The sequence below is a fragment of the Antrostomus carolinensis genome, unplaced genomic scaffold (assembly GCF_000700745.2).
Source record: "Antrostomus carolinensis isolate BGI_N321 unplaced genomic scaffold, ASM70074v2 scaffold12347, whole genome shotgun sequence".
NCBI lineage: Eukaryota > Metazoa > Chordata > Aves > Caprimulgiformes > Caprimulgidae > Antrostomus > Antrostomus carolinensis.
The window spans coordinates 64669-90939 of NW_010325437.1; the positions used below are offsets into that span (position 1 = coordinate 64669).

A 26271-nucleotide genomic window follows, 5' to 3' on the forward strand; every position below is an offset into this window, starting at 1 on the left:
GGTGAACACTGACAGCAGAGAGGGAATTACAATCAGAAATCACATGCTTAATGAATTAACGAGCTGGCTCCCAGGCAGCAGGGCTGACACGTTCCTTGATCCTGATCTCTCTAATTATTTTGTACATGACCAAAGTCAGACAGAGCCAAAAAAAAAAACCCAAAACATAAATGCTAAGAAAGAGGAGGAAAATGATGTTGTAGACGTTTTGAATCCTGACCACTTTTAGCTCCTGTTTCAGTGTAAATAAATACATAATTTCAGTAGATGTGGAGGAAGGAAGGAAGGTGTTTGCTGCTCTGATCTCATCCAACAGCTGTGGACGCCATGAACTGCAAAAATTTATTTTTCTGAGCACTAGTTTTACAAGTTCTGAAACATTTCACCCTTAAAACAAAACCAAGCTCTCTGTACTTTAGGCCAAAGTTCACTTTTGGAAATGGAAAATACTTTGACCTCCTTGAAGCTTTGACTTTGTGCCAACAGTTTTATTAGTGTGGACAAGTGTCATTTTTCTTTTCCCATCCTCTTCCATAAACTAGCCCAGACTGTGTACATGGTTTTGGCTGCCATGGATCCCAGGATAAATCATGTGCGTCCTTGTTTATTTTTTGCTACTTTTCAGACAGCTCAGAGGCCTGGTTTATTAAAAAAAAAAAAAGAAAAAAAAAAAAGACAAAGTTGCAAGGAACAGGTGACAAAAGTAAATGTGAATTAAACGCTTCCAGTAATTAAGGGCATTGGAAAAATGAAATGAAGCAGGATTCCACTCACATTTGATTTTTAAAGAAAGCTTTTCTGCATGATGTGGTGAATCACAGACAAAACTGATGGTGGATTTCTTATTTGCTGGATCTTTCCCAGTCCAGAAAAGGAGCAAGTGGCTGCTCTCTTGTTGCCTTCCCAGCAGGGAAGGGAGCTCAGTCCTGCTGCTGGGGTGGCATTGAGGAGATGCGTGTGATATTTCTGCATCGCTGCCCATGGGGCCACGTCTGTCCCACTTTTACACCATTTCAGGCTCCAGATGGAGACCCTCACTTTTAATAACTTTTCTCAGCTTTTGAAGTACATAACAAAAGCAAAAAAAAACCTGCCTGGAGAAGAAGAAGAAGAAAATTAAGCTTATTGTTCAGAGAAAGAAGGGCTGTTTTTTGGTGCCTTGGAGGAAACGTGGACCTGTTGGTGAGGGGTGTCCTTCTACCGCCACTGAGCAATTCCCAGGGAATGTCAGGTGTAAATTTAGGTCTCTCTGTTATTATTCATGAAGACCTTTCTCCTCTTGATGTTAAAAGAGTATGCAACACTAAGAGGAGAGAGAGAGGCGTGAGATGTTGTAGTGCAGGTGAGAAAAGGCAGCTTCTCATCTACTGGCAGTAGGCAGAAGTGTGAAGAAACAGAAGAAGATAGCAGGGAACCAAGGGATGTGCATGGTCCCATCCTGGCAGGCTCGGTGCCCAAGCAAGGCTCACTTCTTATCCCTCTGTGGATGATGGCTGACCAGGGTGCGGAGACAGTAAATAATGCAGCCCAATGAGATAATTACAAGGAATTTAATTTGCTTAAAACCAGCACCAGCCACAGAGAGGTGGTCAGGCTGGAGCTGGCCAGAAACAGAAAAAAGAAACAGGAAAACTTGGTGTTATCAAGTTGTTTCTATTTTACAGAACATGAAATATATTTTCTTCCTTAAATTTGAAATTTTCATTTATCAGCTTCTCCCCCATTGAGCCCAATTTATTAAATAATACTCAAATATCTCTTTAGCTTCCTTTGTCTAGATGATTTCTTTTTTTTTTAAATTCTTTAAGGGGAGATTAAGACTCAGAAAAGTGACTCTGGGAGAAAAAGTAAATAGTGGAAAATAGATGGTAAAATTGCCTAGAAAACTCTTGGCAACTCAGCAAGAAAGAAATAAAGAAGGAAAGAAACCAAGAGAATAAAGTTATTTCCCAGAGTCTGGGGATTTGAGACAAGACTTGGACAATTTTGGCAAATGCCAAAGCATTTGGGGGCAATTTGGATTTCCAAAAAGAGCTAAATTTCATTTTAAAATGTTTTAGGTGAATGATTTTACCAATTTCAACCTATGACTCTTCAAATCATTTTTACTTAGGCACCTCTAGCCAGTTCTATGCCAAAATATGTGAATACTTACGGAGGACCCTCACGCCGTGCTTCAAGGCTTGCACGCGGCTGGGCTCCATGGACATGCTGAGCATCGTCTGCTGCCCACCGATGGTGCAGACCTGGTTTTCCTGGGCAGCCTGCTTGAACATGACCATGAGCTGGTTGGCGATGATGGTGTTGAGCACAGAAATGACGACCATGGGGAACACGAAGGAGATGAAAGTGTTGACCTGTTGGGGAGAGATGTGGCAAGGTCAAAGGATGGGAAGGATCAGGGGAGCAGGAGATTGTGTTTTATTTCTCACAGCAATAGAGAAACAGTCTGCAGTGGAAACCTCTTTCCTCTTACTCTGCTGCCTTTGTCTTTTGAAGGTGAATTGGACAGAGGGAAAACTCAACCACCACTGAGATACTTTCATTCACATGGTCAACACTCAGAAAAGGCAAATTCATTCACATTCAGCTACATTGCCTTCCCCTTTTCAGCGCAGTTCATTGCCAGAAATGTCTCAACTGAAACATGCCATTGATCTTTTCATTTTGGGAACAGCAGGATGCTTCTTAACTTTCACTGTGAGTAGCATGAATTCTAAATAACAATATGTTCTTGTATTCTTTCTTTATTATGAGCACTCTTTGGGATCTTTAAACTTTCTTTTTTTTGTGTGTTCTGTCCTTTCCTTGTAGATTAAATGACAGCATTTTGTTATCTCATAATCAAATTATCCAATAAACCTTGTGCCTTAAAAGATTAAAACTGATCAGAATAAACAAGTGGAAGTTGTAACGTTTTTAGTACGAATTATTTGATTACTACAGTTTTGATAAAATTAAATGGAGGATCAAATTAAGCAATGATTGAATCAAGTGGAAGTCACTGTTTGTGTCAAATAAAAGCAGGAAGGTTTCGTGAGGGCCTTATGCATTGCCTAGAAATCCCACTGGAGCTGAGCTTAAGAAATGGAACATGTAGGATTTGCTCATGTGTTTGCAGCAAGGCTGCCGTGGTGGGATGGGGAGCTGCCCTGGTTGGATGGGGAGCTGCTGTGGTGGGATGGAGAGCTGCCATGGTGGGACAGGGAGCTGCTGTGGTGGGACAGGGAAAGATGGAGAAAGAATTCAACCACACCCCCAGGATGCTACAGAGGATCCATAACAGAAAGGAATAAGAAGCACATAAACGTATGAGAAGCAGGTGCTCTGGCAATCAGAAGCACTTAAGTTTCTTTGTTAATAAATTTGAGAAAGATGCAACTCCTTTTCCTGAAGACAGGCAGTGGTGTTGTTGCCAAAGTTTTCTTTAGATGGATCAAGTCTCTGTACAGCTTTGTGCTCTGGAGCTCAACTCGTTTCACAAAAGTACCAGCTGGGTTTTGTCTCTCACAACCCACATGGTGAGAACAAAATCTCCCGTTTATGCTGGTAATAATAATAGAGCTCCTCTCTGGACTGTGGAAATTCCTAGATATACCACATCATTGCAAGCTGTTAATGGCCTTTTTTGTTAAATACAGATAAATATTGTTATATCAATAAATAGTTATATATATTGTTATATAAATCTATAAATACACCTTATATATATAAATATTGTTTTACAAATCTTTAGCAGTTTTCTGAGCTTCTAACAGACACCACATTTCACAGCCGCCTGCATATAAAGAAGAGTTAGCTTTTGGAGTCGCCTCAAGAGTCAAAGAAAGATCATTAAGTAGTAGGGACCAAGTTCTCAGCTGGTACAAAATGACAGGGTTTCACTGAGAGAGTAATTCATGCTTGTAAAGAACCTTCTTCATTTATTTAACCTTCATGATGCAGCTGGGATGCGTTGGTGCACACAGGGATGAAATGACTTGCTTGGATTTACCAGATCAGACTAAGAAATGAACCCTGTAGTTCCTCACTCCTATTTCTACGACTTTCGTTGCTGAATGTCCTTCTTTCCTACTGCTGAACAATGTTTGCACGTCAGCAAAAGGAAATGCTGAACTCTGGAAATGCTTCACTGTGTTACCTGAGCTTCAGAGTCTATTTGCTTTCATTCAAAAACTCTACCCCAGCTATAAACTGGTCTTGCCCAATATGATTATGCAGAACTCAAAAAGGCTCTTCTGAGCTGTCTTTAAAGCCTTGATTCATTCTATAATTGTATTGTGAAGTCTTTAAAGAGCTTGGAAAATTGTCTAGAATAGCACTGACTTTCCCTTTTCTGAATTGTTATGGTAAAAGTGTGAAAATTGCATATGCTTTTTATGAAAAGCTTTTTTCCCGTGTCTTGAAAACTCTGATATACTTAAAAAAAAAAATCCAACAAAGAATTTTTCTGTGCCTTGAAAACTCTGATACGCTTTAAAAATAAAAACCAAACAAAAAAACCCCAAACAATATATTCCCCAGAGGTAGCAGGCTTTAATTTGTGGAAAGAATTATTTGCAAACACAAATGCTCGAGGATCACAAAGGCTAGAAAAGCCAATCGCCCTCCTGCAAACCCTCTGTATTCAGTGTTTTTTCTGGTGAGCTGCTTGTTGGGTTGGGTGAGTCCAGACCCAGTGCACTGTGCACGTCAGTGTAGTAACACTTCATTTTCAGGTGACTTTGCACAGTGCTGGGGTAGATGCCTCCAACATCTCTTCAAGGCCAGTGGGAAGTTTCTCACCTACTTCAAGAGGTGTTGGTCTGGGATCCAGAGTTTTCTTCTTCCTTCCAAACAGGAGCATGGGAGAGACACGAGGGAAGGGACCAGAAAAATCAAGTGACACAAAAGCAGAATCCAGTGCTTGGGTTTGTGGCTCTTCCTAAATCTTTTCTATGGAAAACTGCTTCCCTGGCTCTGCTGAGCTTCATGCTGATGTGATTTGCTTTTGCCGTGTCGTCCCTCAAATTATTTGGCTGCTGTGGTTTCCCTGGGTTACCACTAAGAGCAGATATCAGCTCACTCACAACAGTGATGGAGGAGATGAGCGTATAACTTCATGCAGGGACTCCCCATGAGTCCTGTAAATCAGAATTTTTGCGAAGGTTTATTCCCTTGTGCTCTAAGGTGACTTCTGGAGAAAGACAGACTCAGAGGCCACTTTGGAAGAAGATGTTTTTTGCAGTCCCTCCTACAAGCCCAGACTTTTGTCTTATATGTATCTGAAGGGGAGGAAGGGAAATATTACATGTTCCAGGCATTTACAGGTCACCTTCGCTCCCAACAAAGCTCAGTCACCTGAGCCACCAGCAACTGACTGTTCCCATGGTCCGTCAGCACATGGCTGTGGAGGACTACAGAACAGTTAATGAGTGCTTGTAGATCCTTTATGAGGTCTTCAAGTGGTTGAAAGTAAACAATTAGGCTAAAAGCTCTTTCTGGAGATAGAGCAGCAAGTCAAACACCTCCACTAGAAGTATTTATAATCAAAAAAGCCAAGAACCAGAACTATTCATAATATTTTAATGGAAAGAGTTTTGATGAGAAAACATTCCTTTATTGAGATTGTAAAAGATTTTCGAACTTGCATCTTGTGTTTTCCCACAAACCATCCTTTTTTTCTAAATAAATAAAATCACACAAAGGAAATGAAGTGTGAGATGCTGGTCACAGCAGCAGCACAGCGTGGTGCACTGAGATCCCCTGCCAGCAGGAACAAGACCCCCAGAATGGATGTGGGGGGCAGCTGAGATTTAGGGACAATTTTAGCTCTGGCTTATGACAGACTTTTTGTGACAGAGACTAGAGATGTTCCCTCATTGCCTGATAAATGAGGTGACAGCAGAGCAAAATTCTTGGTCCCTGTCAGTGCCACGTCTCTGGAGACACATCACCTTTCCAGCAGTGAGCTGGGATGCTCAGAGCAATTTTCCCCCCTTTCTCTTTAAGGATGTGAGAAGGACAATTGAAACAGAGAGAAGAAATGTGGATGATGATGAGCTGGTAAAACCTCACCTGGGCTGACTAAGCTTCTCTCATACTTCGTTTCCCCATAACACACCTGCTTGTTGGCTGGGAAATGCTATGAGACGGCTACCAACCTTTCTGTTTTCTGCTGGGAAGGATTTCTCATTGCAGAGACTCTCCTCTGGTCCAGCCACCTCTTGAGGACATGCCTGGGGAAATGGTTGAGAAACCCCAAAAGGAGCTGAAAAGTAGCTCAGGAGGAGATTTGTCTTTGCTGTTTTCCTGGAAGTGATGATGGTGAGGAGTGAGGATGCAGAGTATCCTTTGATTCATGGATTCGAGCAAATCAATTAAACCACATAGCTGGGATTTAACAATCTACCACATTCTGGTTCACCTCATTTCCAATGGAAATGAAAAGTAAATTATCCTCCCTCCCGACTGTGGAGGCATTATTGTTAGCATATGTCAATCAGAAAAGCACATTCTGCTACATCAACATTCGGCTGCCAAAAAATCTTATTTGCCTAAATGTACTTTACAGAATTACCAGTTATCTCACTCAGTGGCTGGAATTAGCATTTTTTTAACCACCCAGTGGATAATTTCAGCCTTTAATAAGCACAGTGCTGCATTCCTGGATATGGCAATTTGTGGAAGACAAAGCAGGAAAGGGAAAGACACACGGCGTTGGCAGGCCTAAAAGAGCATTTGGCAATGGCACTCGTGTTTGATGTTCACAGGATGTATCTGATGAAAAATCCAAAGGGTTGGTTTTTTGTTATTTGTTTTTTTTTCCCTGAGTAAATAAATTGCCATCTAATTAAACCCCATCTTTGCATAGTTTTCCAGATTTTTATGCCAACTATCTAACAGTTATCAGCTGAATGCCATTCTTTAGATACAACAGGGCAGGAGAGGGTTGTGTTTGTGAGTGATGGAAGAAAATAACAATTGCTTTTGTAGCCAGTACCTGGTAGAGGGAGGAACATGGAAACTGAAAAGCTGCAGCCTAGGAATGGCATTCAGCTTTTCTGGAAATTTTTGAGAAATGTTATTAATTTCAGAGTGTATTAGCACTAGATGTTAATAGAAATTTTTTCCAATCTTTCCTCTCTCTGATCATTTAATACATTAATTCTGCAGATCCAAGGAGGAAGCCTTAACAAGTATGGAGATGAGAGGATAAACTAAGGAACCTGAAATGCTCAAGTAGGCATCCAACACCAGTGAGGACCTGTACTGCAGGATATGGATGATGGTCCTTATCTCAGATAAGTGCATCCTGTGTGTCTTATATGTCAAAGGTTTCTAAAAGTGAAAGAAAAAAAAGGAAGAAATACAACTCTTCTAGAATCAATCAAAGTGTTTTCCTAGTTGTATAGAAACAAAGAGATTGTCAAATCTATCCTCTCTTAGAAGACAAAGGATTAATCTGAAGTGATCACAGGTATTCTCTGGGATTGGTTTTTATGCTCCATCATGCTATCTTTGCATCAAAACAAGTCTGGCTTTTATAGCTTCCCAATTCAGTTTTAGGTTAAAAAAGCCAAACCAGACCAACAAACATTAGGCTTTCTTCTGACTCTTTGTGCCATGTGTGTGGGAACACAAATCCTGGATAAATAGGAATAGGACCAAGTGCTGAAGCCTGTGTGTAGATCTGGAGCTCTAACAGTGAACTTGAGCAAGAATTTGGTCTTTACACATTGCTGGTTTGAACTCAGGCAGGTTTGCCTGTCATGTTTTATTTCTGGTGGCTGCTATCTCAAGCAGCCTTAACAACGTGATATGGTGTGACACAGCTGTCACCCTGGGATGGAGGCTGTCCAGTGATGTGGATGGGTAGTGCTGGGTGTCCTGTGCAGGCTCACTTGGAAGCTGCACGTGGGTACAGGCGGATCCGGCATCCCTGCAGGGTCCTCTTGCACCACCAGACATCGGGACACAAACCACATTGCCTTGATGTACAGAGGGACGTCACCAGCTGGGTGAAAGGACCCTCCTCTTGCCTCATAACCAGGAACAGTATGTGAATATCTGATGGAGATCCAGGTGATGGGACATTACCGTGGACTCAATGATCTTTATAGCATCATAGAGTCATAGAATGATGTGAGTTTCCCCATGATGCTACTGCCCTGCAGCCATTAATGTTAACGAGACTGACAATTAATTGCATGGCAAGGACATGTGAGTCTCTTACTGACACATCCATTTCCTGGCTTTATTCACTGAAGGAAAACCCCTCGCAAGACCACTCAGAGGACAATGTACATGAGCTCTGGCTGCTTGCTTCTGTCAAGATATTTCAGTTTTTTCAGCATTGGTAGGCATTTGTATCAGAAGAAAATGTGTGTTACTACACAACAGGCACTGTTTGCAGTCTCTGCTGTACTTTTGAGATCTGCAAAGTGCAAGTACCTGCAACCTACTGCAAAACAGGACTTTAGTACAACATGGTAATACACAGGAACCACTCCCAGACACATGGTCCTCTTGACTGGCTGGATGCTTCTGGTGTTGTCTCCAACTGCCTGACACCAGATGTAAACTCTTCCAAAGGGCTTAATTTAGCTCTAGTATTAAGATCAGGAGGATCTGCTTAAACTCTTGTTTTCACTAGCACTTTGTTCTTGCTCCAGAGTAGTGATGTTTTCCTGGTTACATGCTTTTTCTCTTTAGATCCACGGCCATCATGAGAGAACGAACAGTTAGTGTGCACAAAGATATTAAGAATAACCAACATGTAACATTTTCAAGCCTGTGTGTGGTCCCTCACTGATGAACTATAACGGGAATGCAGAGCAGCTAATGATCTTGAGAAGTTCAGTTAATCACATACTCTGCAGGAGTTAATCAGATACAGAACAGATGGAAATAAATTGCATACTGACAAAAGAATCCATCATATCTCTATGGCAAAAACATTCCACCAGCTTTCCCATTCATAAATCTCCCTCCATGGAGAAATAATTTGTTCATAAAAAACATCTGATGTAGAACAACTTAAATGGGTCTCTTGCTCATGATGGGTTGGCAAAGATGTCAGAGCACTGAATAACGGTGTCATTCCTGAGCTTGACTGGATACCTGAAGAGATCATTTAACCTCATTTCTATGCATAGTTACAATCCTGGGGCCTAAAATATTTTCAGATTTATCATAAGTAACAGCAAAAAGGTATGATTCATACACAAGTGTTTGATATAAAGCTTGTTATTCCTAATGGTACACAAGGGTAATACCTAAGTATCAAACTCCCTGAGGACCTCAGCTCTTCATTACCTTGCTAAATGTCAGCAAACCATCTTCATTATAGCTGTTTGTAAGAGAAAACATCCTCTTCTCCTGATCTTTGGGACACCAGTCTCAAACCTAAATGGTTCTGATTCCAGCTCTCAGAGAGAGAGAAAAGGTGTGAAATTCAGGAAAACCTGGAAATCATGGAGTGGAGAATGGGCAGATGGGAAGGTTTTAAGGTTTGCCACTGTGTGTTGTACATCATGGATATCCAGCTTTATCACTGGACAAAACTGAAGGATAACAGAATACTTATTTAGAAAAATGAAAGAGTAAAACAGTTAAAAAAAAAATAATCCCAAACCCAAACAAAAACCACTGATGTCACTGATTTAAGAGGGATATCTGGAAGCTAAAACGGAAAAGTTCTGGACTAGGATGGCTGTTGCGTCCCCGTACCAGGTGAGAGAGGAAGGAAGAAGTGACAGAGCAACAGTGATGATCCTCCATCACGTCATCATTAACCTGAAAGCTTCAAATCTTCCCCCCTTCCTCTTTCAGGAAATCCTCCTTCTCAATTTCCTGAGATTGAATACATTGAGCTGCAAGGTAAATTAATTAAATTTACCCAATTTTGCTTGCAAACAAGAGTAAAGTCCACTTATGTGCTGTCAGTTTACTGGCCTCAGCTTTGTTCCTCAGATCTAGTTATTCATAATGCTATTTAGGGCAATGTTTTGGATTGAACAAAAACTCAGTGGATTATGTTCTTGATTTTCCCTTTTGATCATGCAGGTCTTAGTTACTATTTCCCCCCCAGCCTCCCCAGCAGCTACATTCTACTGAAGGGGAAATAATATTTCAGCTTCAAATGACAGGTTGGAAATACACTTTAAATAATTTACCAGTGTAGTTGGATTTCAACTCTCCCTATCTGCTGGTATTTTGGTTCCTACTTTTTTTTTTTACCAAAGGGATATTGCCCATCATCTATCACACTGTATTTTGTTTTCTCCAGTTCTGCTGCTTGTCAGCCCTCGAAATAATTTAATCAGTGTTCATACAATGACTAATGCTCCTGGATCTGAGCAATCCTAATCCAGATTTTGCAGTTATTTTGTGTCTATCCTTTGCCTATCTTCTTTTCCATCAGGCATTGCACAAACCATAGGGGCTCGCGTGGTGGACATTCATCCAAAGAAAGTGCCTCCATGGCTTGATGCTCCCCTTGGTGCTGGCTGATGCTCTCTGTTGAGGGTAGATAATGTTGTCCTTCTCAAAACCAAGAAAATCATCCTCTTTCCTATGCTCTTAGCCACAACTGCAAGTGCTCAGCACATCCGAGGCACAGGTTTTGCAGCCAGGAATGGGTGCAGGAGCGCAGACTACATGTATGTCTTGGAGGTGTATCACCATGCAAATAAATCACAGCAGCTGATTTTGCACACTGATACCTGGATCCTTGCCTCTCTAACAAGTGCTCATTATTCTGTACTCCTTCAATTCATGCTTGGGATAGTTGTTGTAATGAAAGAGACTATTATGCTTGGATATTCTCTCACAGAGCATGTCAAAAAAGAGAATCAAACCATGGTGACAGTCAATTATCCCTCAACTTTTCTTGTTCTGGTAATATTGAGTCATTTCAGTCCTGATAATCAAAGCTGATGGCTTTTGCCTACATGGGTATAAAGACATTTAAAGGAGCAGGCCAGCATGGGGATTTCTAGTCAGTGTTTTAGGTGTAAAATAAAGCAAAAGGCATAAGGATGGGATTATAATAAGCAAAGATTTCTAACTGCAAAGAGCAGGAAACAGTTAAATCAAGTGGTGCTTGCTTTCCTTCTTCCCACACTCTCTTGGCAGTTGGATTATGACAGGGTAAGATGTGGGTCTGCTCAGCTCATGTGGCAACCATCAAAATTCAGATTTACGCTCGACACGTGGCAACCCTGCAGCCAAGGGAGCGGGGTGATGGGCTCCCCTCTGCCACCAGCATCCGAGCTGGGTGTGGGCAGGGGGGTCCTGTGGGGGTGTGTAAAACAGCAGTGACCCCCTTCTCCTGCTCTTCAGGGGGGAGAAATGGGGATGAAACCAGCAGCTGGATGACAGGTGAGCATACACTCATTAGAGCAAGAGTACAGGGTAATTAATAAATCAGCTCCATCCCCCAGGACAATACTGAAGATTTAAGTTAGAGACTTTGCTATAAACCAAGCCAGCAACTAAAGCCTTCAGCCTGATGGCACACACACGACAGAAGGATTTAAAGGAGAGTTAATTAAAAAAAACAACCAAAAACCAAGAAAAAAAACCCCAAACCAAAAAAGGGAAAACCAAGTAATTCTCCTACTGAAAAACACATTGAACCTGATTCTGTTTTTTACACGTTCTGCCAGGTGAGATGGAGGTAGATGAGGGTAAGAGGTGCTATAGGTGTCTGAGATGTGAGAACATGGCAAAGAATGACTTCTCTGTTGAATTATGCTTCAGGATCAAATTTTCTGAAGCTATTTGTAATATTTCACATATGCTGAAAAGTCACATTAATACAGCTGGTAAAATAACAGCTTGTCTGCTTAAAATAATTAGTAGTTGACAAATGAGTTGAATTTTAAATCCATGAGGAGCTTTGGTTAGCACTAATAAATGTTGATTAAGGTAGCAATTAAAATCTAACAATCTCTCTGGGGGTCTGAACTTTAAAGCTGAAGTTTGGAACATTCCTCAATTTGCAGAGAAAATGCTACAATTCCTCCCCAAGTTGCATTATTAAGCTGTGGCAGAGCAGCTCTTTTGTTGTTGGGTTTTGTGGGGTTTTTTTCCAGTTTACACAAATTAATTGCAGCCTAAAGTAGTGTCCCACAGCCAGGGGCAGCATCCAGCACCTATCCCAGTCTAACATCTGATCAACATAAGAACCTTGGTAGAGTGGTGGGTGACATTTAGCATTGTTAGGTTTTAACTTTCTCCCGAGTAAGTTGATGTTGACCCTCTCCAAGTCCCTATTTCCATGGCAGTCCTTCCCAGGAGGCAGTACATGTCCCTTTTCTCATCAGGCTTTGAAGTGGGCTGGAGAGATCTCCGTCTCTCCTTCAAGATGTTCTCCTGCTTCAGAAATGTGACTGACCTCTCGAAAATAAGCAAGGTCAAGTAGCACTGAGTGTGCGCTCGTCTCTCCTGAATCTCTCTCCTGCTGCTCTGAGAGACCCGACTGTGCATCTATTAATCAGGATGATTGGATGAGCTACCAAGAAAAAACATTGACTAGGTAGTGTCTTGAGGAAGACTAAAATTATCTCCCTCTGCTGCGCTTGAGCAGTGTGACTGAGGCAAATCAAGAAGCACATTTTTGTTTATAGACCCGTTTTACTGATTTATCATCATGGGTTTCAGATTCTTTATGCTCTTACTAAACCAGAGAAAATTTCAGTCACTTCCCTGCAGCTTTCTATTTTTGAAGGAGGAAAGAGCATTTGCATTTCGTGGAGCACCTCTTTTACGCTGGCCAAATCCTTTTGGTTTTTTACTCTTGCTGTGGGCAAGGCATAAATCTAACACACAACCAGATTTATCTTTCTTCCTTTATCACACACTAGCTGTGTGTCCTCCATTAATTACATTTCCTCCTCCAGTTTGTAAGCTGAGTGCCACTGGCATAAAAATAGGAATACAGAGTGAAACCTCCCAGAGCTCCTACTCAAAACGGTGGCTGCTGCTTGGTCCTCCTCCTGGCCTCAGCATCTTCAGCGGCCAAGGAGATCTTGGTTGCATGTGAAAAAGCCTCCATCCTGGACAGCTTCTCGTTCTGGAAAGGACCTTTAATAATCTGCATAATTTTTAGGTGTTTTCACAGCCCAGAATGTGTGATCTGAGTGTGGCTGTTGGTTTCTCCATAGCACTGCGTGTTCCTCACTACATTTGGTGAGTCTGTCCATTGTTAAGGATAGTTACAGCAAGAGAGAGATGGAGACCTGAGGATGTGAAGAGCTGGAGGAGGAAAGGGAAGAAATCTGTCCAAAGGGTGGAAAAAAAAGCCCATTCACTCTCTGTCCATGTGTATATCACTTTTTTTTTTCTTTTCTCTGGTCATAGAATCATAGAATCATAGTGGTTGTAAAAGACCTTTAAGATCAAGTCCAACCATAAACCCAACACTACCAATTCCACCTCTAACCCAAGTCCCTAAGCACCTTGTCTACCTGTCTTTTAAATCCTACCAGGGAAGGTGACTCCACTACCTCCCTGGGCAGCCTGTTCCAATGCTTGACTGCCCTTTGGGTGAAGAAGTTTTTCCTCAGATCCAATCTCAACCTCCCCTGGCGCAACTAAAAATGTTGCAAGGATGAAAAACAAATGGCTCAGATAAATACAGAAAGGGACAAAAATGAAAGCATGATAGCTGGAGATGCTCAGAGGCATTATTTTTTCAAAGGAGGCATGAGAAGTGGGTGCAATTGTGCATTTACATTTGAGTGAACAATTTCCATGCCTGAAGTGTTAAGACAGGTCACTCTCCATTGCAAGATGGATGCAAGGGTTGAACCAGTCAGGAAGTGGAGCTGCAGCAGGGCCTGAGAGACCAGCAGTGAACATTGGCTCGGTGCTGTGATAGTGGGACTTTCAGGGAAAAGAGCAGCTGCTGCAAGAGGTTTCCAGGTGGACACAGTCACCCTGGACATCTCCATCCACAGCCAATACCACCTTCCACAAGTAGGGGCATTAAAGCTGGCTGAGATGGGTCTACCTGTGCTGGATTTGGTGCTCAGGGCTGCTGTGGAGACATCACCTTGTCTCTCAAAAGATTATGCTATGGGAAACCATGAGTTCCCTAAGAGAAACCAGGGTGATTATTGATGCACAGACTTCCAGACTACTTAAAAGGGCCTATTTAATATTTTTACAGTAATACTATGCACTCTGCTGCTCTTACTGTAGAATTACAGGTATCAACCTGAGGAGGTGTGGAGGGGAGAGGTTTTTGGAGAAAAATCATTTTGTCAACAGAAGGGCCACAGAGAGATCTGTAATCTCCAAGGAGCTAGGAGGATCTCCAGGTTTCAGAGTGCTGACCTTCCAACTCATGAAACCATGATGGTAAATCAGCAGGTAAATAGACATATTGTAGGGAGGACACGTTGGGTCAAGTGACGAGTGAGGAAATCACAGATCACAGAACAGATCACAGAAAGGAAAGGTGATAGCAGACAGAGAAATCCTAAATCTAGCATAGCTAGAGAGGGAAGTGGGTATAAGAGCCATCATTCCCTGGTGACGATGTCTCTGTTGGCTAATTAAAACTCACTGCATTGAACAGGTCAATCCCAACAAGCTGCAGGTCCAAAGCCTAACTGGAGAGCTGGAATGCCACTGTAACCCCAAATCTGCATGGTCTTTCAGAAAATGATCCCAAGGCAAAACATATCAAGAAGGTCACGGCTCTTTACTGCAAACCATAGCAAAGACAAGTCCTGATTGCATTTCCATCATTTCCATTTCTCAATATTGATTTTCTTTTTTTTTGTAAGTAATGTGCAAAATGAACATGTGGAAGCAAATGCTGTCGGGTAAGACTGCAAATGAGACTAGCAGACCAAATGTCACATTTGTTTCTGGTGTAGCTGCTGAGGAATCATTACTGAATACAGTCTGTAACCTACTTTGCTTTAAGGCATAATCCAGCTACCAAATGACTGGCACGAGGAAGATGTTTTGTCTGAGTGGGCTTCTTTTCTGCTATGAATTTCTTTGGACCTTAACCCAAAGCATCTGGCTGTAGCCAGCATTTGAGATTGGCTAAAAGTCTGATAGATGAGGCAAGTTTGAGGTGCTGGGTTCATTAACTCTTTGGGTTCTGCACAGGGCTGTGGCTGCCTGCAAAAATATAAATTACTATTCCTTAAATTAAGATTCTGATTGCAGTTTTAGAAAAATCTCTATTTCCCCATGGCAGTTTAATCTCCTGTAGAGCAATATGCAGCCTGTTAACAGTCAAGTTGTTTTGCAGATTTACCTTCCTTAAACCCACAAGGGTCTGAGGAAGACTGACTGAAAACATTGACCTAGAAGCTGGAGCAGAAATCAGCTTCCAATGTCCTGGCTCCTGCAATGCAAGAATCAGGAGCTACATCTCTGCAGATACCTAGCAACTCGTGGTCCTGTTCAAGGATCTGAGCGTGGCTGCATAGGCTGATGGTAACATCATCCTCTGCTCACAGAGATGTGGCAGCTGATGTTGCTGGTACTTGCTTACAGCAGCCTTTGCTATGCATGAACTAAAATAATTTCCTTTTTAAGCATAAGAATTTTAGTGCAAAAGTCACAGGTTTTATCCCCAAGGTAGGCTTCCCAGGCACAAGATTCAAGTCTCAGGTAGAAATCATTCCCCTCCAAACAGTAGTGGAGGCAGAGTCCTAGCAGCAGAGAAAGTGATTTAGCAAGATGAAATAATCACAGTGTCATGAATGCAACCAGGATTTCCCTGTTAATTATCTAACTGGTTAATTAAGGGTCTATTTTTTTATTAAAATTAATCTTTGTAAAATACATGGCTTAAAAAGAGGATAGTACAGAAGTGTTTATCACTGATGCCCTAAGATGCTAATTTCCCGATGTTATGACTTGTAATCAAGATTAATTTTCTCTGACTTATCCTCAAAAGGAAAGACTTTACAGCAGTTTTGACATTTAAATTACCTTCGATTTGCAAGTCCAATATTGTCATAAATATTCATAGCCAAGAATTGAGTATTTAGTCTTTAATTTTTTTAATTTTTAATTCACTCCTGAAAAGTAGTTTCAGAACAAGCACAGAGAATTGAAGCACCTTTTATTTGGATCACTGAGAGCATCTGCCTTTACTACCCCAACAGTGAAGCGACAGTTTGGCGCTGCTGTTGAACATCCCATACACCAACAATTTGATGGCATAATCATCCTTTGATCCTTTTCCTTAGGTCAATTTGCAAAAAAGCTACTTCTACGCAGAAGTTGTTGGACAGCACTGCCGTTGTTTTAGCATGTGTCATGTCCATTACTGCATGGAAGAAGGAAAGGTCAATGCAGACCACGAAAGCAGCTCTCCAGTCAGCCGCCAACAGGAACGGTGGCCGTGTGCCATAGCTGGCATCACTGTGCCTGGTCTCTCCTTTCGGGCAGGCAGAGCATTTAGACTTTCACAGTTCTACAAACAGAAGATACTTGGCTTTCCCTGGATGCCGTCCCTGTGCACACAAAGCTCAGCTTGGCACGGGTGAGATGCCTGCTGAAGAGATGCCCAGGGATTTGTGAAAAAGTGCCTTTTTGGCGTTTCCTGGCTTTTACCCTGTGAGTTCACTTGTATGTATGGACCTTTCCCTGGCCTTGAGCTTCTGCCAAGGGTGACAGGGCGTCAGCCTAAGCACGATGCCCACAAATACCCAAGTTAAACCCAGCAGACTCTGGGTTGAGGAAGGATCCCAGTGCCCTCTGGCAGTAAAGGCGAGCTGTCTTCTTTCTACTCTTTTCCAGCCCCCTCATTTATTCTGTCTCTTTGGCACCATTTCAGTGACCAAGGGGAAAGTTGCATTGCTTCACGTGGGGACTGGCAGCCTCCCAGGGGTGATGTGCCAAACCCCATTCATCTTCCCTGTGTGGAGGTTCAGCTGCTGGCAAAAACACAGGTGAGATGTAGGCAAGGTGAGATGCTCCAGCCCCTATCCTTACTGATGTGGGTCTCTTTGGCTGCTGATTTCTGCCTCAAAATGTTTTAAAAACACTCAATTTTTCACCAGGATTTTGTGAGAACGTGGGTTGATGTGGGATGGGAAGAGGGACAGCATCAGCCCTGTCGAGGAGAGCGTTGGCTCTGCTCAGAACCTTGCAGATGAAAGCTGATGGATCCTACCAGGCAAGTACCTGTCCACATCAGTCTCAATAAAAGGGCAAACTGGCTTTTTAATGAAACATTTTTGTCATTTCAGTGACTGATGACTTCTTCAATCTTTTATATCTGATACTTTTCAAATGCAATTCATTTCTCCAGTCTTTTTATTCCCTTCAGCAATAAGGCAGGGACAGAGAACCAGCAGTTCTACTGTTCACTTCTCAAAAACATTTCTATTTGCAAAAAGCTAATAAAAGCCCAAGATTCACGGTGAGCCCTCCTACCCTTAAACCAAGGAATGTATTTTAAGCATAAGCACCTACTTCTGAGACAAGCCACTGCCAACACTTTAACTAATACAAGATGGAATGTCACATATATTGCTTTTTTGGCACCCAAGATAGCCCCCAGCTCACCCCCACCCCAAGGACTCTATATACCTCTCCTGCTTCCAGGCACCCACAGGAATTTAACAACATCCTTTGTTTGCTTCTTTGTTTTTCAGTTCTGTTCATTATTTTAATAAAACTTATTTTCTCTGCCTACAAAATCATGCCTCACAATGGATGACAGAAGCACTTCTAATATTATTTACCTCTTGCAGTTGAAAAGAAACTGTTAGCAATGAAACCCCAAAGTATCAGAGGGATGACCTGTTAAACTAGGATCTGAGTGTGGCCTTAGAGAATGAACCCTCTGAGCTTTGCAGATGTGAGGAGTGGTATAAAAGATCTGGGATTCCAAGTTCAGGTCTGTTTCTGCCAAAAATACTGAGAAAAGTAAATATTTAGTAGGGTGAAATTCCCTATGGTCAACACCTAAATTGAATGCAAGGACAACAAATTGAAGTCCTTCCAGGTTTACTTTCTGTGAAGGATCAGTCATGAGAAGGATGAACACCAAATCTGGTGAAGATTGAGCTCTTCAGCTCTGAATTGACTCCACTTGAGCCACAGTAGTTAGAGAAGATACATAAGAAACCTTGGACTCTGTTCTCCCAAAGAACTCATTGCAATGTAGGAAGAGATGTTCCTTTGTCACCCTAGTAGAAAAAAAAAAATGACAACAGCCTGAAACTTCTTGATTTCTGATTCAGTAAAAACCGAGAGTCTTGAGTGATGAGTTCTCATAAATAATTCCATCTAATGGAAGATACTTTGGTAATTGCGTTATTTTAATTTTAGCCCTTTAAGTGCAGATCATTCTCATTAGCGCTCAGTATTCAGGTACTGCAATGAATTTTCATGGAGAGAGAATAGCATACATACACTGAAACGGTGGAAGTACATTGAATTCATTCAGCATTTTGTGGGCAAAGACATTAAGCGATTCATTAAGCAAAACTCTCCTTTCCCCATTCCCTTCTGGCTATGAGAAAGTTTTTATTACTCCTGCTTTTCAGGTAAATAAATGGAGACAGAGAATAACTAGATCTGATCTAAACCTCTTCTTCACGAGCTTTTCCACAATTACTTACTCTGTTTTCTAGCAAGGTTTATTTTCAAAGGAAGTCTTAAAGTGACCCTGGGTAGTCTGACTTTCCATAGCTCAATCTAACTCCTGTGTAATATTGCTTTGATTAAAAGCAATAAAAAAATCCACAGGGGAGCTGAAATGCCAGGCTGGCAGACTGAGTACACTGATATTATAAGTGAACAAAGTGAAATTTAGATTTCAGGAAAAAAGCATGCCTTTTCATCAAGAGAATTTGGCCTGCTACGATGTTCACGGTTGTTTAACAGAATTTACGGTACCTTGGAGAAGTGACTCTTCTAATTGCCATATGTTGCTAACTCTGAAATGGAGTCATGGAAATTAAAACATCCATGTCCTCAATTATTCCACTGGCACTGAAAGTGCTGAAGGAGAAGGAGGGGATATTAAAGCAGGGTGTGCAAGAACGAAAGCCAGTGCTTGTTTCACACCGAACTCTGATGTCTCTCCTGAAGCAATGGGTCATCATGTCTTGGGCAAGCGAGGCTCAGCGAGGGTGGCATTGTGGGCAAAGCAAGAAGAGTGGCAGCATATTTTCCTTCTGATTGTCTCTTAAGTGCTTTCAAAAAAAAGGTGTAAACAAGGATACAAATGCTGCTTCCTTCATGTTCATGTTCAACCTTCCTTCAGCTTAAATGGAGCTGGTAAAGGTAAAGCTCTGCAGGTGAAGCTGGTGGGAATGGGAAGCACCGATGTGAGTCATTCCCTCCATTTAGCTTGTATTGAATTACCAGCTCAGGGAAGACATCATTTGATTTTGTTTAAGATATAGAAATTAAACGTTCTCAAGACTCAACTCCCTGCTGGGCTGTTGTTTACAGTCAATACGTGAGTGATAGAGAAGAGGACAACTGCCAAAGCAGAGCCAGATCTCAGCCAGCCGGGAGGATTTGCTGTGCATCACTTTATCTCTGCTGGGAATGTTTTCTTTTGGGGATGTTTCGGACATGCTGCTTCTCCTTGCTTACACAGACAAGGTGCTGCAGCTGGGTCACCCTGATCCAGACATTTCCATATCAAGGTGCATTTCTCCTGCCTAATCTCATTGTCTTCCTTGGTCATCTGAATCTGACAGGGTTTGCTGCTGGTTACCTTCACTTCTCTCTCATCAGAGGCAGCTCTATTCGATATTCTCTTTTTTAATTTTTTTTATATAGCAATTCTCCATCCCCAGCCCCAACCACACTGCAACCCCCTGCTGAGGGTCCCCAGCCTGTTTTTGAAAATACCTCTCTTCTCCACTACTTCCAGCTCTTATTCATTTTACCTCCTATTTCCTGTACTGCTTAATTTGGAAAAGCATAGCTACAATGACAGGGTTATGCCAACTTTGACCCTTTACCAGCTTCATGGCTTATATGAGAGAGCTGAGAATTGTAGGTCACTCCTCACTCACCCCAAACCTGTGAGCATCCAGATCCACCCAGCTCTCTTCAGCTGGAGTTGCTATCAGCAGCCAAGGCTGTTAGCTCTGCTATAGCTCTTTCAGGGTAATTGTGAAACCACCTTCTCTGATCTTTTCTCCTTTTGCATGAAGAAATGGCTTTTTTTGTATAAACTCACACATGTGATACCAGGATCAGCTTTAATTCTAAAGGTAGAGTTCAAACCTAATTCGAGTGCATCAAAACGTTTCACAAGAGCTGTCTGGGGCTTGTCGAAAGGCATTCAGAAGTTCTGCTCTGCTGCACAGCTGTTGGTAAAGCAGGGACCATATAGATGAAAAAAAGGAATTTGTCTGATCTTTAATGATACAGTCAGTCTCACAACCTGAGACCAAAAATAAAGAGTCTGAACCAACCAGAAAGAGGGAGACGCACCAGCCATATGAGTGTTATTTGGATTATTATATTTAGAGCCTATTAGAGACCTTATTAAATACTCTTCCTCCAGGATCTCCCTGGTATATACCCAGCACAGACAAGGGAAAACATTTCATCTTTAGCAATGAAGGAACATGACCAGGCTAAAAAAAAAGGCACACTAAAAGACAGATACTTTAAACAAATTGAATCAAGAGAGAATGCCAAGAAGATTGCGCCTAACTTTTAAGGGACAGTTTATGTATATATTTACTTATTTATTATGCATTAGTTAAAATGCTTAAAAGAAGAGGAACCTGGCTCAGGGTTTGCTGAAGCCAAATCAGACATGCTTCGAATCATTGCAGTGAGACAAAAGCTGTACAAAAAATATCACCAGAAAGATCTATTTGGAGAATTTAAAAGCTTTGTGCATTTAAGGATATTTAACACGCTGTCATCAGATAATGTACAGGGATTGAGTAGATGTGGGAATACAAATTATAAAAACAACTGAAAAATTTCTTTGTCCTGCAAGGGGTTTCTAATAATTGAAGCAATCCTAATTGCCAATATTAAGTGAAAGAGCAAATCTTCTGCCCCTTGAAGCTTGTTATAAATGTGCTATCAACTTTGAGTAGCTGCCATACGCACCCTCGCTGCAAAGCTCTGCCTTTGAGGCTCCCTCCTACGGAATGAAGCCTCTAATGGAAATGGGAACACGCTGTGCTCTCACTTCTGGAGGTCCTTGGTTCAAGGTCCAGCAACTCACACAAAGTCACCCAGGTGAAGGCTGATGTGAAAGGACAGTGAGTTACAAGCCCGGAGGAACACGACTCTGCCCTTGCTTGAGTATCGTAGAATCATAGAATGGTTAGGGTTGGAAGGGAACTTAAAGATTTGAGAATGGTGAATTTGATGAAAAACAAATATTTGGAAGGAAATCACAAGCTACTTGAGGGTTCCTGTTAAATTCAATAAACAGTATTGACAAAAATAAAAAAAAAAGAGGGGGAAATGTATAAACACTTGTCTTCTCCCTGGAAACACCAACACATTTAGTTTCAAAATATTAAATAAAAAAATATGCTGAACTTCTGTTTTATTTCAGAATTGTCCTAAGCTAAAAAAGAAAGAGAAAAAGATGGGTTATAAGCCAGAAATGAAGCAAGGTGATTCACTCCAGCTCCAACTAGCAAGGACCAGTAGGTCAACTTCAAATTAATTGCTCTGTTTATCTCATCTCTGATAAATTTCTTAATTAATTCTTCTTGGTTTGACCCAAACATGTTTTCTCCTTTGAAAATTAATTATTTCACTATGAAACCACAAATCTCTTTGTTCTCCCAAGTGCAGGAGAATGCACTTGATGCCCCAGTGGAAAGAGAGGGTGAAGGAGAAAAAGTGGCTCCAGTGCACGAGTGCTGGAAGCAGGAACACAGCTTCTGCCATGGGCAGATGTGGCTCCACAGTTTTCAACCCCAGTTTTCCTCTGATAAACACTAAGGAATGAATAAGAACAGTAGAGAGGATCAGTTTCTCCTGCTGCTGCAGCCCAGAGACACCACACCAGCATCTGGAGAAGCCAGATGTATCACCCTCCTCTGTGCCCCAGGGCTATCTCTGTATTCTGTAGCAATGCTCTGCTTGGCAATTTCATTAGAAGAGGCAGAAACATCTCCAGGAGCACATCTGTGCAAGTGACAGCTGACTTCTTGGTAATGACAGCTTTAGAGACAATTATGACAGGCAATTGTTTAACAAGAACTGGCATTTTTCATGAAAATAATTATATTGATGAAGCACAAAGACATTCTAGCTTAGAGTCTCTGGCTTTTCAGCCAAGCCCATCTTGGTGGTTGACAGTCCTAACTACCATACCCTGACTAACCAGCTCTGGGGTGTTCATACTCATGGCAAGCATTGTTTGATGTACCATCAAAATCTAATCAATGAAATCCAGCTGGCACCCCCATAAACACAAATACAGTGCCCACTTCAGGCAGAAAGCCCACCATCAGACTTCAGAACTTCATTGGACATTGTGGGTGACTGTCACAGGTCTTCATGGCCCCAGACATTCACTGCCCTCCAGCTTTTCATGCCTTCTTTCTATGCAACATGCCATTGAGGGTCATCCACCTGCTCTGATCTCATTCTGGGGCCTGTCTATCCAACAGCTCTCCAAGCTCCTGATATCATACAGGAGGTCAAGATTTCTCCCAAAACATCTGTGCTTTTGTGAAACTCAGAATTTGAGTGCAGAGGTTGTGACAAGAAGACAACCTTGTTTTCAAATGTGAACCAACAGTGCATTCAGAATACTTTGGCCACCAAAAAAAAAAAGAAAATAGTATTGGAAGGAAGTTTATCTGCACTGAAACAAAGGAGGAGGAAACTGTCTTGGTGAGGGGCCCTGAAGAACCTGGATTGTATTAAGCCTCATAGTTTATGCAGAATAAAACTAAGGATTATTATGCTGCCACATTATTTGCATGCTACTTTAAAAGATCTCATATCACGTTACTTTAGCATTTCCTGGTGATTTATTAATATTTTACAGCTCATTACAAAACCTTTCCTACATTATAATTTATTGGGAAATTTCATCTCATTTAGTGCAAAAGAGAAATGAGTCACTGAGAGTGGGACACTGACACCCAACTAGCTTCAAACCAGCTTCTGGGACTGGTCTGTGCTGTAGCTGGATGTCCCTGCAGCTCTGAACATATTAATTCACTGCCCTTTCCACTCAGCCCCTTCATCTAACACAAACGGTTCGTAAATTGTAATTAGTGGCAAAAACATGCTGTTCTGTTTGCAGACTCTTGACAATCAATGAATCAGAGAAGCACAGAGATCCTTCAGTTCCTAAATGAAGTAGGTACATTGGATCATGAAAGCAGCAAGTTCATCAAAACAGAGGTGATTATGTCTCATGTTTATGTCAGGAAGCAGCCATGGAGCCTCACTCAAGTATTTTTACTCTTTCCAGAGTTTCAACAGACCAAAAAAATAAAGGCCACTGGAAGACTGGTGGGCAAACAGGGTTTCTTTCTAGCCAGCTGCTGGAAAAGCACCAGTTACCTCTGGCAGATGGCTGCTTGGCTTCCAAAGTTCAGGAAATAGTCCCTGTAGTTAAAAACAGCTGATGAACATGAAAAGCAATCACAAAGAAAGCCACAAAGTAAGTCACAAGGCTGTGGTACATGGAAAGAGCGGGAAGGTCTGGGCTGGCTCTGCCATGAGCAATCCCTTCTGGCTGCTGAAGGTGTGAGGATATTGGTCTTGTCTTGAAAAAAATCTCTGATGGCCAAAACTCATCAAGGATGTCCAGGAGCAAAGGTAAAAATTCAGAGGATATGTGGGACTCCAAGACGTCCTAATGAATCCTCATTCCCTGGCTATGCAAGGCCATGCTGAGGTCTGGGCAAGCTTAGGATCTGCTCAGGGTAGAGCTCAGCACCAGGCAGGAATCACCCAGTTCCAGTGGTTGCAGTCTGCAATAGCAGCACACATCTATCCAGGGACAGGTAGGCACGGCATGGGCAGCCTGGCCAAGGACACTTCTCCCCATGTCCTCTCCCAGATGTCTCCCAATAGCATCAAGATACAATGACATAACACAATGACATAAGCCAGATAGTGCTGTCATGGCTTGCACTCTCCCTCTTCATGCTTGTTGAGCAACTCTTGCCATTTTGATGGATCTTTCTCTACAGGGAGCATCAAATATCTTAATTTTCCAGGTATCATCTGGGATGACATTAGTCATTCTTGAAATGGACATTTTCCAGCTAACAGATTAAGCTTCTCCTACTGAGCACAAAATATTGGGACGTTGTCTTGCAAGATTCAATGAATTGCCTGAAGTTTGCTGTGCACTCAAGGCTCCTTTACTCCTGCAAGGAAGGGCTGTTGCTGCAGCTCAGAAGAGATGGAAGGAAAGCTAACTGGGAATTGCCAGTGTTGGTGAGATGCTGCCCTGCTACCAGTCCCTCTCCCAAGGTGGAAGATGGAGCTAGATCCAAAACAGTAGAAAACTGCCAAATGTGAGCATGGCATTAACACCCAAAGGCTCGCACAGCCCCTGGGAATTGCTGGGTTCAAGGGTTTATCCAGCAGTTGTCATGCTTTGAAAAATAATTTCCTTCCCCTCCTTTTGGCCAGAGCAGTGATTGCTGTTTGTTGGTTGTGAAAGAGTGCGATACTTTGGAAAGAATGAAAAATATAATAATATGAGGGAACATTTCAATTTCTCTCATATCTTGCTTAACTTGCTTAAAGGTTTTATTAAGGACACAAAATTGTTGACAATAAAATTATTTCTCTGTGCTGGGAGAGGTAAAACAGATTGTTACACACAGAGAGAAGGGAGCTGACTGCTCTCATAAATAAGTCAATGTGTTACTCCTGCTAGACTGGAAGTGGAATGACAGCTCTTCCAGATGCTGATGCTCTACTTTTCTGTGACCCTTGGTGAACTTAAATTTGCTAAAAATACCCTACAAGAGCACACATGCTTCAGGGCTACAGAAACACCTGGAGCAGGAGAGATTTTAAATGATCAAATTCCAGCTTCCCATCTCAAAACCCAACCATGTTGAGTATTGCACCTCTGCTCTCATTTAACATGCCCTAACCTCCATCGATCATCTCCACTGTGGGTGATGTGTGTCCAGGAAGCAGGAAGGTGGATGTGTGCCTGCTGCGTGCCAGCTGTTTTGGAAGCAAATCATGGCACATGAGGGGAGAAAAGGGCTGCTGAGCCACAGTGCATTATTTAGGGAGAAGATTATTTCCGATTATGTTTGTAGGGATGTTGGGATGCACACCCAGTCTTGCTCTCCTCCCTCCCCTGCCTTGACACACCAAAGAGGCAGGTGCATGACAGCCATAAAACATGTAATGAAAATTAATAGGAATAGGAGATGGAAGCACATTAAATTTCAAAGCAGAGTTTCGATTTCAGATGAAAGTTCCCTCGTTCCTCAAAATGCAGCTCATGTGCAGCCAGTGACTACCCCAGCAGCCAGCAAAGGTATGTCACCGTCCCTCCCTGAGACCCAACGGAGGAAGAAAATCAAGTATTATCAAGATCCAGACTCTTTCTCCCCTTTATTTGCACTTTGATGTCTGAGATGCATAAGGAAAGAGAAAACACGAGTATGACGGGGTGATTAATGCTTATCTTTACCCACAGAGAGAATAAGTTACCAATCAGCCACTCTGTCCTTGTCTCCTTAAAATGCAAGCTAACATGAGTGAAACAATAACGTTTTAATTAGATGGAAACAGAAAAGCTACAGGAGAATTATATTGTCGCAGCAGTCTGAGGTTCCCGAGCCACATGTAATTATTTTGATAGATAACACACTAAAGGGAGAGTGAAACAGCACAGTTTCCACAACACTTTTTGCACCACTCCATCTCTTCTCACTTAAAATGAAAGAAACCAGGGACAATTAGGGTGGGAAATGACTCTCCTTCCAGCGCAGCAAGGACAGCCTTCTGGGGAGCAGACCCAGCCCATGCTCCAACCCTTCCTGCCACATTACCTGTCTTGCATTAAAAAACAGAAGAAAAAAAGCAAGCCCCAGAGCTCCAAACCAGATGATGCCTGCAAAGCATTAAACAAGGGGGACAGCACGTAAGCCATGATGCCAATCTGGGTGTAGAGGAACATGGCCTGACATGGAGCCACGGAGATGAGAAGAGGAGCTGGGGTCATGTTGTCAGTTCAGCTCATGTCGCTGGGCAGGGAATGGGGAGGAAGAAAGAGAGTATCAGTGGGCATTCACAGTTTGGAGATGGTCACCTTCATCACTGCTCAGGGCTAAGCAACAAAGTTAATGGGGG

The 26271-nt window shown here is 42.1% G+C and overlaps 1 protein-coding gene across 1 annotated transcript in view; it reads right to left on the bottom strand.

Moving 5' to 3' along the window:
* The window catches only part of NTSR1 (neurotensin receptor 1), a 52981-nt gene that overhangs the window by 10456 nt on the left and 16254 nt on the right, over positions 1–26271 (bottom strand). The window contains exon 2 of the mRNA XM_010171212.1: positions 2156–2357. Within this exon, the coding sequence (XP_010169514.1) occupies positions 2156–2357 (202 nt within the window). The remainder of the gene's footprint in view (positions 1–2155; positions 2358–26271) is intronic.